The following is a 16,213-nucleotide window of genomic DNA, read 5'->3' on the forward strand; positions in this document are numbered from 1 at the left end:
TTTCAAGTTTCCATGAAATTCCCCATGCTATTTACTATTTACTAGTTTACTCCGAAACTATTTACTACTTGCTAAAAATATGCAAATTACTTTTGATGCTTCATACAACTTTCGATAATACTTAAAAATATTTATTGATAAGAAAGGTGGCGGATAATTGCACTCACTCTGCATCCTTGGACAAATCTCTCTAATTTTGTTGTCTTTTACTTATTCACAGAATAAATCAATACATGCAATTTCATTTGGATAGCATATGCTTCCCTACATTTCGCTTAGGCTTCAGCTAAAGCTTCCATTTCCATCTGTAAGTTACCACATCAGCTAGTCTTTTTTCTCTGTATCTAATGACCTTTCTCTTTCCAAAATCTAGCAAATATATGTTATGGATAACCACCATTTACACGGGTGTATAAACAAGGGGCCATGAAGTAATTTGAGAGAAAAAGAACTAAATATTAACTTTTTTTTGCCAAACAGGTAGTATATTTGAAATATGAGTACCAATAAACCATTATCTGGAAGTTTTAAAACCTCCAAACATCTGAGCAAAATACTGTGCTTGTCTTTATAAGTGTAAAAAAATTACAGGAATGGAAATCAGTGCTGTCAGTTTTCATTACATTCATGATGTCTTTCTCCCCACAATTACTAAGGGTTGTTAAGATGTGTTTACACTGCTCAAACTAACAAGTTGCAGCAGGAGTTGAATCAGTAAATATGCTGCTTGACATCTTTTAGAAAATAAACAGAAAAAGCCATCAATCATCTGTTTTCAGCTTCACATTTTGCCAAAATGAAAAAGCAAGCCAGGTTTTGCAAATAATGGATGCTTTCTCAAGTACACAGTATCAGTGAGTCACATACATACCAAGAAAACATTGTTAAATGAGCTAAGTTAACTAACTGACTAAAACGCTACTGAAATGAAAAGGTGACTGCTTCACAGACTGATAGAGCCTAGGGCCAGAAGGAACTGTCAGATCATCCAGTCTGACCTCCTGTGTCACGCAGGTCAGAGAACTTCTGCCCATTCTCCTTTCTTGAGCCCATCAGTATGGCCAAAACCTAACATCAGTATGTCTAAAACCTAACTCAAGCTTGCTTTCCAGAAAAGAGTTTATCCTTTAAGATAAATGTACAATTCACCTCTTTCTTTTTCTCCCCAGCATGTAAGCTGTTAAATGTGTGTATTTAATTTCTCCTTGGCATTTGCTGAGCACAGGAATCTGTTGATTAAAGAGGTGATTCTCCTCCTGGGGTATGAGCACAGTGCAGCTGGGAGGTACCTGTCTCTGGCCTGCCAGTCTTCCCCGCCCATGGCACAGCATATATCCCTTACTGTTCTTCCCTGTCCAGTATTTCATCCTTCCTCCTTTTCTTCAAAAAAGCATATCCAGACCAAGACACTCAGGAGAGCCAACCTGCCTCCAGGTCAGAGGATCTCCCACAGACCAATGGCAGGGATATTGGAAAACCAGGCAAGTAGTCATGTGACACTTGAGAACGGCTGCTCCCTTGGACCATCACGTCCCTCCACGGCCAAGGACTCTGAGAGAGACCCCAGGTTCACAGCCCTGGTGGGCCGACAGATACCTCCTCATCCAGCCAACTGGAGATTTCTGCAGTGATATTGCAGCTTAGGAGTTGGTCAAGCTCATTTTATGCCAAACTGCAACAGAACATCCAGTTTGCATTTTGATCCTTCATGTCAGACGATTGGCATTTGTTTTAATTTTCATCAGAACTGTTGCACGGGTTGCTGGCAGTTGTACACAACTCAGCTGTTGTGCTACGTAACGTTAACACTACCAGCATTCAAGCCTGGAGAAAGTGCAAGATGTCTACTAATGGAGGTGTCTGACCATCAACTAATTTGTTTCTATGTGTGTGCCAGAATTAGACCCACAGGAGGGGAGATAACGCGATGACTGCTGGCTCCAACTCCTTCCAGGATGCCCTGCACACACAGCAGTGCATGGCCTGAGCAAGTTTTGGAGTTTCTGAAGAAATATTGCCTGTTTGGATATTGTGCAGAGAGACCTAAATCTTATGTGCTTCCTTCCAAATCCAATTGTAGTGCATGGAGCCTAAATGAGTTACCCTTTATTCTATACCAGCTCTCTTGCCAAGGAATCTGACTGATTCACTCCAAATAGGAGCCTGGGAGTGAACTCATATTGATGGAGAGGGGATGACAGGGAAGCCCTGCAGTAAAACAGGCCATAATATAATTTGGTAATATAGATACATCGTAATTTGAGCTGTATGGAGCCAACTCTGCTCCAGTAGGGCCCATTAATTCAAACTTTTTGACATGTGAAATGAGCCAGATTGCTTCTAGACTTGTATCAAAAGCAGTACAAACATCAACAAACTGGAGCTAATATGTTACTAGACCTGAACTGACTCTCCAGAGTTAATCCGCAACTGGGATAATCCACCCACGGATAATTTCGATTTGACTGTGTGGATTTTCTTGCAAACTCTCACAGAATTAATTCTGCATGAAAAAGTAAGGAGTGGACATCTGGGAGGACATCCTATATTCTCCTGATTAAAAAAAAATTCTAGCCTTATATAAATAATGGAATTTAGGTTTAATTATGACGTTGAAACCAGTCTTTCCATAATTGCTTTCTAAGACTTCAATAGGATTTTAAATTCTAGGGACAAAAAAAAATTTAAAAATTAATTACTATTATCACCTATTTACAGACAGATTACGAGATTTGTAGAAAGTTAGAGTTTACATCTCCTAGTCTATAACCTATCATTTTATAAAGTGGGTCACACCACAATGTTTTCAGTTTTTAAAAATTTATTATATTATATGAATTCCCATGAATTACCTTCATGGGACAATCACAGTTTTTTCTTTTTTTTAAAAAGGAAATCTTTAGGCTCATGTGAAGCTCGAAAAAAAATGGAACAATAAATTTGAAGAGGTAAAAGCAAAATAAAAAAGGCAGAGTTGAAAAGAAATCTCAATTTTTAATTACTGATCAATGGCACCAAATTTATGATTCTTTGTATTCTAGTTTTGGCAACACAGATACTAGAAGTTGGTATTTTCTTCCTTTCCCTCACTTCTAATTTCTCTTCTAAGAGGGGAAGAACTAACGTTCTTAGCACTTTCTGTTCCTGTGGAATAAAACTCAGAGGTAACAAACATGGCAAACTGAAGAGCTCCATAATGAAGGGACCTGAATAACTGACATCCTAGACTGAGAGAAAACTGGCACTTGAAAATGCAGGCCTAGTAACAAGTGTTTTTAAAAAATCTAATAATCTTAAGACTCTAAATTTTAGGGAGTTACTGAAAGATGACAATAGCAAATCTAATGCTGGCAGGTAAGGAGGAGGGCAAAGTGATGTTGACAATTATTAATTTTAAAACAAATTTTGAAGAAATGACTAATTGAGGACATAAAATGAAGAGAAAACAGAATAAAATGTAACACAGATTTGCAAAGGTAGGTTGCACTAGACTTATGCAGTAGCTTTTCCTGATAGGATATTTTCTTGGAAAAGAAATTCAGTAGATCTCATTGTCGTGGTTTAACCTGGCAGGCAGCCAAATACCACGCAGCCGCTCACTCACTCCCCGCCCCCCAAAACACAGCACTAGCAAGAAATTTAACCCTATCCCAGCCGAAACCAGGACACTCATCTATTCTGACTTTACTAAAGGTATTTGATACTGTACCTCTTGGGAAAACTACCAGTTAAGCTGAAGAAAATTAGGATTAAAGAAGAAACTATGCGTTGAATAAAGAAGCTGCCTCAAGAGAAAGGCAATGGGTAGCATTGAGAAAGAGAAAAGAAAGGTTTCTTGAGGAATCCTTGAAGATGCATCTTAGGGCTGAGCTTCCTTAACATTTTCACCAACGACTTCAGAATAAATACTAGGCGTGCACCGATGACAATGTTGTAAAACACTGTCTATAGACAGTGGGTCAAAATGCAGTAACAATAATTGGATAATTCCAAAGAATGAGAGAGAGAAACAAAATTTAATAATTTAAGAGGGAGGGCAATACATTTTGACACATGAATAGCAATAAACATTTGCTATAAACTGGGAACTCATCAGCTCGAAATGATCAAAACTCTGAAGACTGGGTTGTATTTACTTTTCACAGAATGGCTGTGTGCCCCAAGCATGATATAGATATGAAAAGACAAGTGTTCCTTGAGTATATTAGATTAAGCGTTTCTGGTATAATAGTACTACTAGTACTGTGTAAGGCATCTCATGGGGATGACTGCACAGTTCTGGTCACCAGTGTTCAAAAAGGCAGAATTCAAAATTTAATAGAGAAAGGCTCCTAAGATGATACAAATGAAGAACAGGAGGCTAAAACTCTGAGACGAGGCGATGAAAGCCTAGGTTGTATAAAACAATTGTATAAAAATGCATCATAGGGCGAGGAAGAATTGGAGATGATGAAATGCTAATGAAGGAGGGAACTACCCCTACTTCATTAGGGATATAGGACAAGGTTAGCATGCTAAAAACTAGGAACTAATTTGATTGTAAGGTGATTCCTACACCTATAGAGCAAACAGGACTTGAAATGGCCTTTATATGGGTGAAGCAAGGGGAAGAAAAAGGGAAGAGCAGTGACAAAGACGGACTCAGCCCAGCTGTTAAGAGAGGATGTGGGTACCTTTACGAAGGAGGTATCAGGACGTGGACCTAACAATCCAGTGGTTCTTTTCCAGATCTCTGCTCCAAAATTGCTATCAGGGATATTTGCCCATATCCTCTTCTTTCCATTTAGTTGCACAACAGAGACCAAGAAGGTGCTACGCTGTTGTGCAACTCATTCAGTTTTGTTTGTTCAGTGAAATGAACATGCATGGAGAGCTTTAATCAAGTCCTCTCCAGGTACAATGACTCTCTCCACTTGCCTTCTCAATTTCAATAATGTTTGTAGTGTTCTTCTTTTTAAGTCAGATAGATCCTTCTGAGCCTCGAGGGCATTTACATACTACCCTTCCTTTAGAAACTTGTATGGAATGAGTACGTTAACGATCGATGTCCTTTAAAAAACAGCAAACTGTTGAGTTGCTCCTGACCTTCTATTGTATGGAGTTAACAGTTATTCAGCCTTTGGCAGTCTGTCTGATAGAAAGAAATATTGGGATGACAACTGTGATTTGTCTTTGAGCAATTGCACACTACACAGTAACTATTTGCTCTGATGTTAACCGAATTTATTCTCATTCCTTTTATTAAAACTGATTGGCAGAAGGAGCCCAGTATGTTCAGTTACCACAGACTTTTAAAAATAATGAGTTAAAAGACAACCACCTAATAATTCAAATATTTACAATCTGTCTATTGCCTCAGAAATTAATATCTATGGACAATGACAGATACTGCCCTGTTCGTTTCACAACCATTTACCACTTTAATCCCTAACCCAGTCCCTTTTCTCCATAGCAAGGTAATGCCCTTGTGCTGAAAAATGTATTTACATGTAAGTTTGTATCGCTTCTCTTAGGCAATGACAGCAGCACTAGCAGAGTCCATTACTCCTCAGCCATTTCAAATAGATTTAAATGGGGAAAACCATTCATTTCATAGAAAGAATAAATAAAGTATTTTATTACTCTCTGTGTATGTTAATGGGAGTGTATAAAATATAAGTAAAAAATATGAATTCTGTATAAGGAGGGCCATCTTTTTTGAAGGAGAGAAAACAGGTGAGGGAGGCATGCAAATTTCTATAAGCTGTTCATAGGAAGCTATACAAAATGCATCTGAAGAATGCTATTTGCCTCTGGCCTCAGCATCTAGCAGGTCCAGTTATGTTCAATGTTATCTATAGAAAGAGTTAACTGAAGTTAAATACCGAATAAGATAGGAAAATGTGCCATAGACAAAATTATCTAAAAAGTACTTTCAGGTAGCAAAGTCTTAAAGGCAGCATACGCTGAAATGAAAATGGTTTATACTTAAAAAGAGATTTTCACATATTGATGCTGTGATCATCTCCTTGACAAATTATAAACCTGCTGCAAACTACAAGGGCGTTATATGAGAGTTCTTAGACATAGTTCAAAATTATAATAGTAGGTTTGCTGTTGTTCTCCCCATAATGGCAATGATACTGATTGAACAGATTAGCTACTCCATGAGAATTTCAGCTGTACGTGTTGTAAGGAATGACATGCTGAACCCTGTATAATTGTCATTGCGAATGTAATTTTTATTGAAAAAAGCTGTTCTATATTCATAATAGTACGACGACATGGGAGTGCTAAATAAAATGTCATCCTGACTGCAAACAAATCCTGTTGATGCAAGTGCTGCTTATACCACTGTGTCTGCCCTTAAGAAAGTAACCGTCTTCTGGGAAAGCATTCAGAGTCTTGTTCAATTGAGACTGTGAAAATGAGAGCACTTGGGGAATAGACCTGGGAACCTGGCAACCACACTGCTGAAAAAGGATTCTCTCAAGAAAAAGAATTTGCATGTTCACCTCTGTATTACCTAACAAGGACACTCCCGCAATTCAAGATTCTGTATACAGTATCTAGTGCACGAGTTAAAGGGTAAATAATAGTTATCAAGAAATAGTTTTTCCTTATTTTCCATGACAATGCAATATATGGTATTAGGGCTAAGCATACTGTACATACTGTACATCAAGTTCATGATGAAATCTGTAGGAGTTTAGCTAGCTGCACCAACAGGAACAGGATTTAGCCCTGTTAGCCATGCTAAAATATAATTTTATTGGGATTCCTTTCAGCTGGTTCATCTTTTGCATCAAAGAAATGGGTTAAATGGGACACACAATTCTGGTGGAACACAGTCTATTTACTACTTTCAATAAAAGTAATTTTTCTGAGTTGTCTGATTAATTTTCAGCTGCATTTTTAGTCAGAAGCGGAAATTTAATTAAGCAATTAAATTACAAACACAGCCTATAAACCTCTAGCTTCACCTAACTCACACAGTGAATTTCCATTTACTCACTTTATGCGATAGGCTTTCCTTCCATCCATTCTGTAATATAGTTATTTGCCAGGTCACTTAAGGGACAGCTTTACTATCCTATCTTAAGAACATGGCAATAGTTTCTTTGAAAGCGTGCATAAACCTAATGTAAAATGACTGAAATCAGGTACACTTTTTTTTTTCTGTGCTTGTAACTGTATGTCATCTGTGCTTAATGGTCTATATTTCTGACATAATGAGCCTGAGAAAAAATAAGAATAGCAAGCATGTGGCACAAAGAAGATTTGTACTTGAGGTGAGGCACATTATATAAAAGTGTACAGCTGAGGTTTTAGAGCGCAAAGGTCAAAGGACACAAACTCTAAAATTAGTTTTCTCATTTCACAAGTTAATTTCGACATTTTTCTGAATTTCTAATTTGAAGAGATATTTTCTTCGATACCTACAGGCGTAAAAATACTAAATGGAATATTTGTGCTATCTATCTTTAGGTACCTTACCTAGTAGGGAAACTTTCTTGGGGTACCTATGTATTTGATGGTGTGAGATAGGTCCTTTCACAGAGAAATTGTTGAAGGAGCCTCCAAGCGCTCTGAATCACCTGCTTAATAAACCTCTCCCTGATGATCAGAGCAGGTTGGGAGATTACCTGATCAATGTGAGCTTGTATCAACTCATTCTAACAGGCTGCGACATGAATGCCCATACCACCACTGCACCGTCTGCTCTCTTTTTTAACAATTCCAAACAGAGCTCTTCTACTTCCAGGGCATTTAAAGCTTTCACATGAAAACCAGTGAAAGTTTTGGGAACCAGTGGAATTTTTTGAATCTTCAGTTATGAATACTGACTTTAAAAAAAGTTATTATAATTTGCTAGTATTTTTTGCTTGTTTACAGGCTAAGGAAGCCAGTAAGCTCCTCCAAAAATGGACCATCTTTCTCCCTTCAAGCCCCTCATTGGCAAGCAGCTCCATTTTGAAGTACTTTCATGCAACCTTTAAAACCATCACCCCAGTCTGTCTTTCCAGATCGAAAATTATTTCATCCTGAGAAAGTTACCAACTCAATGCCCCTTCCCATAACTGTGGTTAATATTTATGGAAACACCACAAAGCATCATCAGGCTTCCATTGGGTCTGTGTGTACTTCTTTAAAAAAGGTAAGACAAAGTAGTGCGTGCATCTATTTCAAAGCATATATATATGCACAATCCCTCATACTTCTATGCAGCCAATATCACTCAGCCACAAATACTACTTCAGCTATGCTCTTTTTATGATCACTTTGTTAAATATTTGGATATAAGCATTCAAAAAACTTCTCTGCACTATTGGAGAATATACAACATATCAGCTTCATGAAATTAGGAATACAAAGAACTACCATCCTCCCAAAACTCTGCTGTAATTAGAAAAATAAACATATCACTAAACAAAGCCATAACAGAGAAATGTAAAACCAGCTTTACGAAATTAGTTCTCCTATCAAGATCTTCATCAATAAATCCAGCAGTCCCATTAAAAAATGGAGATCATTTTTGCTGATGACTATGAAATTACATTTCTCTAAATACACAGACTGACTTTGAATTGAACAGCCAAACTTTCCTGCATCACTTAGTTACACTTCTTTCACAGAAACTACAATTTGCATTATATTCCAAATTATAAAATTATCTAAATTGCTAATAAATATGTGCATCATAGTTAAGTATCAGTGTAAATGAAGAATGCATGGACTATACTATATCAATATTAATTTTAATGTTCACTCCTGTTCTGGTCAATATCTTAGTATTGTTGAAATCAACAGAAATAATAAAACAACAGACACAACATACTACATCTGTACTACATGCAGACATGCACACAAATAGTAATCACCTGAGTCCTTTTCTGCTGTTGCTAAACATAAAAAAACAAAAAAAGAGAGAAGAAAAACATCATTACAGAAATGTAACTATTTTAATTTCATTAGAGTAGACTAAATGCCAAATAAGGAGTTAAAATCTTCTTAAAATCTTAAGTATAGCAGTGAGAGTCCTGACAGTCAGCTCATCCAAGTGATGGGTTTTGTCCGCTGAGAGACAAATGGTGTATGTGTTTAGGTAGTATATTTTTATTTACTAGTTCTATATAGTCTCTATTTCAGGCTCACTGGCTGAGTTTGCATCCATACTGTGCCTGGGAATTTAGAAACATGAATAATAGTAAATGAATATAAGAATGTAAGAATATAAGAATACTATTTTTGTTAGAGCCCTCTTTGCATCTCTACTTTTTAGGTAGTTACTATTGGTCTATAGCTGATATTATCATGCAATAGTTGCATTTTGACTGACTGATATGATGTTGTTCACTGAAGAAATATTCAAAGAATAGGACAAAAATCCCGAAAATGTATGACAGCTACATTTGAAGACATCAGTAATGTTATAAAGATGATGACTATATGCTTTCTGTATGCAATTTGAGGAGTAAGCAACTAATGCAAACACTAACATGAATTACTTTCAAGAGAAGAACGTAATTTCAGTGCACAGATACAATAATGCTCCCATAAACCTAAAGAAGCAGAATGGAACCCATTGCTGAAAACTATTACATTTATATTGGTAAAAATGTAGGATATTTGTAATGACCAGAGTATAGAAAGAGACCAATACAAATCTCATTGCTACCGAAAACCAATGTGTTTAATTTTCTGATGTTATGATGTTGGAGACCTTCACTTCCAAATAGTGCTCTATTCTCAGAAAAGTACTCAAACTATTTCTTGTTGTGGTCCTACACTTCTATATGCAATTATCTATACTACTTACAGAAATCTAGCTGTGTTTCAATCAAAAGACAATAAATCCAAAAAGAAATTTGCAAGTCAAAATATGCCATGAGATGGACGGCAGTTTTATGTGCTGTTCCAGCTTACTGCAGTGTTAACAGTGTGCATATTTTAAAGTGCAAAATTTGCTACTTGCAATGGAACTGCCACAATTGTCTAGGATATACTTAAAAATCCTGGGCAAAGGTGTATTTACATCACTGTAAAAAACTTTTCCAATCCAATTTAGTGTCAGTGAGTTTAGGTATCTTTTGCATGCTTTTCTCATCTTTTAAAAATGTTTCTATTTTTATACCCATTATTTCAACAGGTTTGCTAAAAGACTGAAATATTGAACATTAAAAAATCCCCTTTATGAATACAGAAAGATAAAAACTAATGAAAATAGTTATTTTTGCTTTTTCATTTTCCAGAATAGATTTAATATTCATCCTTCTTTCTTTAACACAACATGATATCATAATTAATTATGATAAACTGGTTACTAAGATGGTTTCATGTTGTTACTCCCATGATATAATACTGGTTGCTATAGTGATGAGATGGGTTTTTTGTTAATCACTTGTGAGATTGGTTAACTCATGTTTTTCAGAGAATTTGAGCAGAAATGGAAAAAGGAAAAAAAGTTGGTTTCATAATATTGCTAAACATATGAGGCTTCTTCATTTTGTTGCTATGATAACTCTATTTCTTCTAGTGTACTGCTAGAAATACATGCTACGGGAAAACATACTATGCATAAAAATGGGATTTTTTTAAAGCAGAATTCATCTTCATATATTTTCCTCTTAATTGACTCTACCTCCAAAAGAACAGTTATACAGATGCACACACACTGTTTTCTATTCCTGAATATATCTGTACAGCTATACCTCAAGCTTTCTGCACTTTATGGAGAATAACAGATGTGTCTTGACAAGGCATTTGACTATTATGACTTCCTTTTTGTTCTACGTAAGGTTTACAAACACTGTGTTTCCCAGCCAATTTTTTTGAGCAAAATATTAGTTAATTTCATGGCATACTTTCTACAACATACATAAATTCAAGAAAAAATGCTGTTTACCATCAGATCTAGTATTTTGTCCTGTTAGTTCATTCAGGAAATCAGGATGTAATTAAGTTTTTAATCATCAGATTATTATTATACATCTGACAACACAACAGCAAAAATTAACACTTATCTATCTGTCTGCCTTATACATACATCAGAAAGGCATCTATACCGAGAGGTTTCAAGTTTCAAGGTACTGTTACTGCTGATATGGAAAGAATTTCCTGTCAGTAATTTAATTACTAGAAATAGTTAGAGAAATAAAAAATAACCCATAAACAACCTTTTAGATTTATGGAGAACTCAAAAGTAAGAACAAAGGGCAACTTAAATTAAGAAGTCCTAGTCTTCCATTCAAACAGGGTCCCAGGAGGCATATTAAAGCAATGAATAGGAAAAAGCTCCATAGTTCACCAGCTGAGATTTTAATGAGACATTTCCCCTTGCTGTGGTAGGGGTTTGTTGAGGAAAGGGAAAAGGCTGCTCACAGAATATTCAGTTAATAGGCATTGTTGGCTTTTACAGCCACTTTGGCTGTTGATTGCTGTACTAACCTTCTATTTTGGCATATTCTGTAAGTCGAGTGTAATTGATCAAGGCAGCCTTCTCCAGACATTTTCTAACCACTTTCTTCACCTCTTCTGCTGGTATGGGAGTGGCAATATCTTTCATTAAAACCTGTGTCAGAGACAATTATACCGCTTGGTTACACTCATTACCTAAAACCCAAGGGAAAAGGATAAAAGCATCCTAAAGGTACTACAGATCTGATAATGATTAAAGGCAGAAATCAAAAAGGAACTACTTCAGCCAGTGGAACTACCTATTTGTCTTTGAAGGTTTCTGTTCAACCCTGGTTTGACTGCCTATATGGTATTTATATACAATATCCCTACTGTTTAGCATCTTGCAGCATGCCAGGCAGTTTTCAATTGGGTGACACCAAGACCAGTATAACAAGAGCATTCTGTGGATGGGCTGGATCATGGTGCCCACTAAAGATGTGGATGTGGAAATTTGCTTCGTTCTCACCTGTGGAAAAGCTTCCACTATTGCATAACCATTGACTCTTCAACAGTGTAAAGGAGAAACTGTGAACACCACCATCAGAGCTAGCTAATACCGACTTGCTTTTCTTCCTTCATAAAGTTATTCAAATTCAGCATGCCCTTGCTGTGAAAAACAGTCATCTATAGTAGGCAGGGAAAACATTGAACTTCTGGTGGAATATTTTGTTATCAACAAGTAGAAGAACAGATCATACAAAGCTTTTCAAAACCTGCCAGTTTTTAAAGCCTATTCATTTTTAAAATATAGGACTTTGATAAAATGGATGACCTGTTGCAAGTGAGGTAAACTGAGAATATATATCTCTTTATATGAATGCAACATTATATACTCTGGATTACTGAAAAAAAAAAAAGGAATAAATATTGTTAATAATTCATTTGCATTTTTACTTTAATCCCATGCTCCATTAACTTTCAACAGGTAGGTGTAAACAAAACTCAATATGTTTTTACCACATTTTAATGTAAATAATAACATTTCAGATAACTCACAACCTTTTAAAAACGCTTCTCCAATGGATGCCCAGACAAGCTTACAAAACATATCTAAAAATTACTGTTAAGGGGAGGGAGATATGGTCTGGGGAAGGATACGCTAGAAAAGAAACAGGTTCAGCAACAGAGAAGCTATTAGGAAGACATTGTTGCAGAGCAGACTTAGAATCATAGAATCATAGAATCATAGAATCATTAAGGTTGGAAAAGACCTCTAAGATTATCGAGTCCAACCATCAACCCAACACCACCGTGCCCACTAAACCACGTCCCTAAGCGCCTCATCTACACGTCTTCTAAATACTTCCAGGGATGGTGACTCCACCACTTCCCTGGGCAGCCTCTTCCAAGGCCTGACCACTCTTTCAGTAAAGAAATTTTGCGTAATGTCCAATCTAAACCTCCCTTGGCGCAACTTGAGGCCATTTCCTCTCGTCCTATCACTTGTTACTTGGGAGAAGAGACCAACCCCCACCTCGCTACAACCTCCTTTCAGGTAGTTGTAGAGCGCGATGAGGTCTCCCCTCAGCCTCCTCTTCTCCAGACTAAACAACCCCAGTTCCCTCAGCCGCTCCTCAGACGACTTGTGCTCCAGACCCTTCACCAGCTTCGTTGCCCTTCTCTGGACACGCTCCAGCACCTCAATGTCCTTCTTGTAGTGAGACTGGACTTCTTCCATTACTTGCACACACATATATCTACCTTTGTTAATTTGCTTCTTTCTAATGAATAACTTCTGGGTTATCAACAAGTGAAAATACAGTATTCAAAAATTTTTATTCTGGATCTGTTTTTTTTTTTTTCCTCCCAAATATTTCAAAGACAGGTAAAATAAAATAAAATGTTTCTATAAACCATTCTGCATCCACAAGTATAGGCACACACATTTATTCCCAGTCAAGAGTGACAATGGTGTTGCTTGAGCACCAGATAGAGTACCATTACCATTTGTAACAGCAGGAACAGTGAGAGGAAATGGCTGTTTCATATAACACAAAGGAATCTACATAGCACCACAATCACTGAGATTGTAAATGAAAGAAAACATATATACCCAGACTCTCTACGTGTTTTTGAACATGGCAGAGGTTTTCTAAGACAGAATCTCTATCCATGGAGTGTTCTGCAGTGCAGAACTGACACTCCCCGGGACCAGACCTCTCAGGTTTTGGCAAAGCTACACAGATTGGGATCTTTTTTTGAACTCACACCTTCATTGGGCGCCTGCTGATACAATTCCTCTGGAATCTCTGCTGGAATTTAAAGTTCTCTTTCCTCAGAGATGACTGAGATGATTTTACCATTATGAGGTCTTCTCCCTTGCAGTCAATACAAGAGGATTTGCTGGGCAGGAGTTTACATTTATAGCTGCCCATGTCAGTTTTGCTGCATATAGCTTTTTCTTCTTAAATTGACTCAGATTATGCATTTATGGAAGATTATTTGGATTATATAGGAGATTTTTAATGTTACATATCAGTATAGACAACATCAGCAGCATAGAAGCCACAGAAAGCAGGAACGGGGGTGTGTGGAGTAGACTTCTATTACTTTAGAGGTAATGCTGGGTAATCATTAAATTATAAAGAAACAGAGCGTCACTACAGTGGCTTGAAGTGAAAGTCCAATAAATAAGTCCTGCAGAAAACAGCTGTTTGCCTGTGTGGAAGATGCTGAGAAAAAAAACTCCAAGTGAACAATTAAAACCAGCAGTAGAATACCTGAGAAGACATAAGTCTGCTTTCAGTAGCCTGAATGCAAAAGAAAAACACAGGCTTAGTACTCAAGCAGAATTTAAAGTATGTTCTCAAACTTACCCTTTCAAGTAATGAAAGCGTGGCTTTTAAAGCTCCTTCAGGCCGTCCAAAAGGGAAACAGTATCTTAAAAAGTAAAAAAAAAAAAGAAAAAAAGAGGAAGAGAAAATGATCAGAATTATAATACCTAAGTTCAGAATTTACTTTGAGATGTAAATGTACACAACTTGCATTAAATTATGTTAGCAGAAGACTACCATACATGAAATACCAATGAAAGCAGAAGGCCTCTTCAGTAGTCTACCAAGAAGCGTATACATAGTACAGCAGTATCAGCCCACCAGCAGCTCAGGCCTAAATACAAAAAAAATACAAAAGGCAAAAAGCCTCACTTCCACTTTCTCAACTATGAAGGATATTTAATGGTCTCTGATGAGCTTAATTGTCACCTTCCTGGAAAGAGGTACTATTTCTCATGTAGCCATGACAGCTACTGGAGCTGTGAAGTATATCCTATCTTGTTGTAATATTGGATTACGAGAAGGATAAAATATCAGATATTTAAGTTTCTAGAGATATAGGGGAATAAAAATGCCTGCAGATATTCCATAATTTTTCCTATTATATTATAAATAGCTTGGAAAAGCATTTTATGTTATCTTAAATTTTATCAGCTACAACTTAAACCATACCCACTTCTGTCTCGATACTTCTAAAATGATGTAAATTAAAAAGTGATCCCATTCATAGCTTTGTTTTTCATTTTTGTCTGCTGAATGATCCAATATATCAGCTCAATGAGACTACAATGCTCAGGCAATTGTAAATTCTCTTAATCCTGTCTATAAAATCTTGCTGGGATATCCCCAATTGGAAAAAGGATTTTTTACTTTGCTGTGATTATGTTTTTCTTATTATTACTCACTGAGAATGGTAGCCTCATGTTCTAATGTTTTCCAATAGTCAAATCTTTTCTAATGATAAAAGGATTCAGACCAGTGAATTTTAGATATACATTTTGGTCAGCCAAAATAAAGCCCTGTAAATGAGGTCAAAAAAGGATTTCCTGCAGCAAGAATTCCTGTATTTGCTTTGCCTCATTTTGTTTCTTTCTTATTGTAGTGCTAACAATTTCTGGGGACAGGTTAACAAACTAGCAAAGCAGATCTAATGACTTTTAGGCATTAAGTCATCTTAAAACAGAACATATCTTTAGGTGTTTTGTCTCCTCCTCCCTTTTCAGTATTTTTCCACAATCCTTGACTTGTCTTTCCCACTGTTTATTCCTATCAACCTATCAATGAGTGAATAAATGTCACTCATTTCTTGATTATACTTAATATTTCAAATCAAAGACTTCCTTCCAGGTATGTTCTGCAATGTAAATAATATAACAAGCTTCCAAAACCCAACCAGTTTTAAGTTCATGATGCAGACAGAAATCCCACGGTAGAAGAGGGGTTACTCAGTTTATGGCAGAGACAATATGTATGAGTACAACATGGGCAGCAAGCTTATGTGTGCAATTGGTGCAAGGAGCTTCTGACAGAGAAGAGTTCTTTTCTTGAGATAAGCAGCTTAAAGAAAAGGAAATTTTCACAGTAGAGGCCTAAAGGGACACTCAGCAGTCCCGCCTCTGTACTGCTGAGAAGGCAGGGAAGCAGCATCTTGCTGGCAAGGAGAAATTCAGTCTCTTGGATAAAACCCCCATGGCAGCTGATTTCACACTGTCCAGCTATGAGAAGGATGCTCCCACAGCTGAGGGGATCTTTAAGGATAGGGAGACATAGATGGTGACAGTGGTCAACTCAATTATTACACATATGGACAACTGGGTCTGTGACATCCAAGATGACCAAGCAGTAAGTTAGTTGCTGGGTACAAAGGTAGTGGACCTCAGGAGATGTTTATATAAGCTACCTAGGGGAGAACAGAGAAGGAGCAGCACTCATGGTCTACATTAATACCAGCAACACATGGAAGTGTAGAAACATAGAATCATAGAATCTTTAAGGTTGGA

At 36.9% G+C, this 16,213-nt stretch overlaps 1 protein-coding gene across 1 annotated transcript in view; it reads right to left on the minus strand.

The window, feature by feature from the left end:
* LOC104076151 (calcium-dependent secretion activator 2) overlaps positions 1–14,319 on the minus strand; it is a gene marked incomplete at its 5' end in the record, with an annotated part of 85,399 nt that extends 71,080 nt beyond the window's left edge. The window contains 3 exons of the mRNA XM_009576915.1: positions 8,862–8,882; positions 11,428–11,551; positions 14,256–14,319. Of these exons, the coding sequence (XP_009575210.1) occupies positions 8,862–8,882; positions 11,428–11,551; positions 14,256–14,319 (209 nt within the window). The remainder of the gene's footprint in view (positions 1–8,861; positions 8,883–11,427; positions 11,552–14,255) is intronic.
* Positions 14,320–16,213: the final 1,894 nt, after the last annotated feature.

This window comes from Fulmarus glacialis, unplaced genomic scaffold (assembly GCF_000690835.1).
Source record: "Fulmarus glacialis isolate BGI_N327 unplaced genomic scaffold, ASM69083v1 scaffold264, whole genome shotgun sequence".
NCBI lineage: Eukaryota > Metazoa > Chordata > Aves > Procellariiformes > Procellariidae > Fulmarus > Fulmarus glacialis.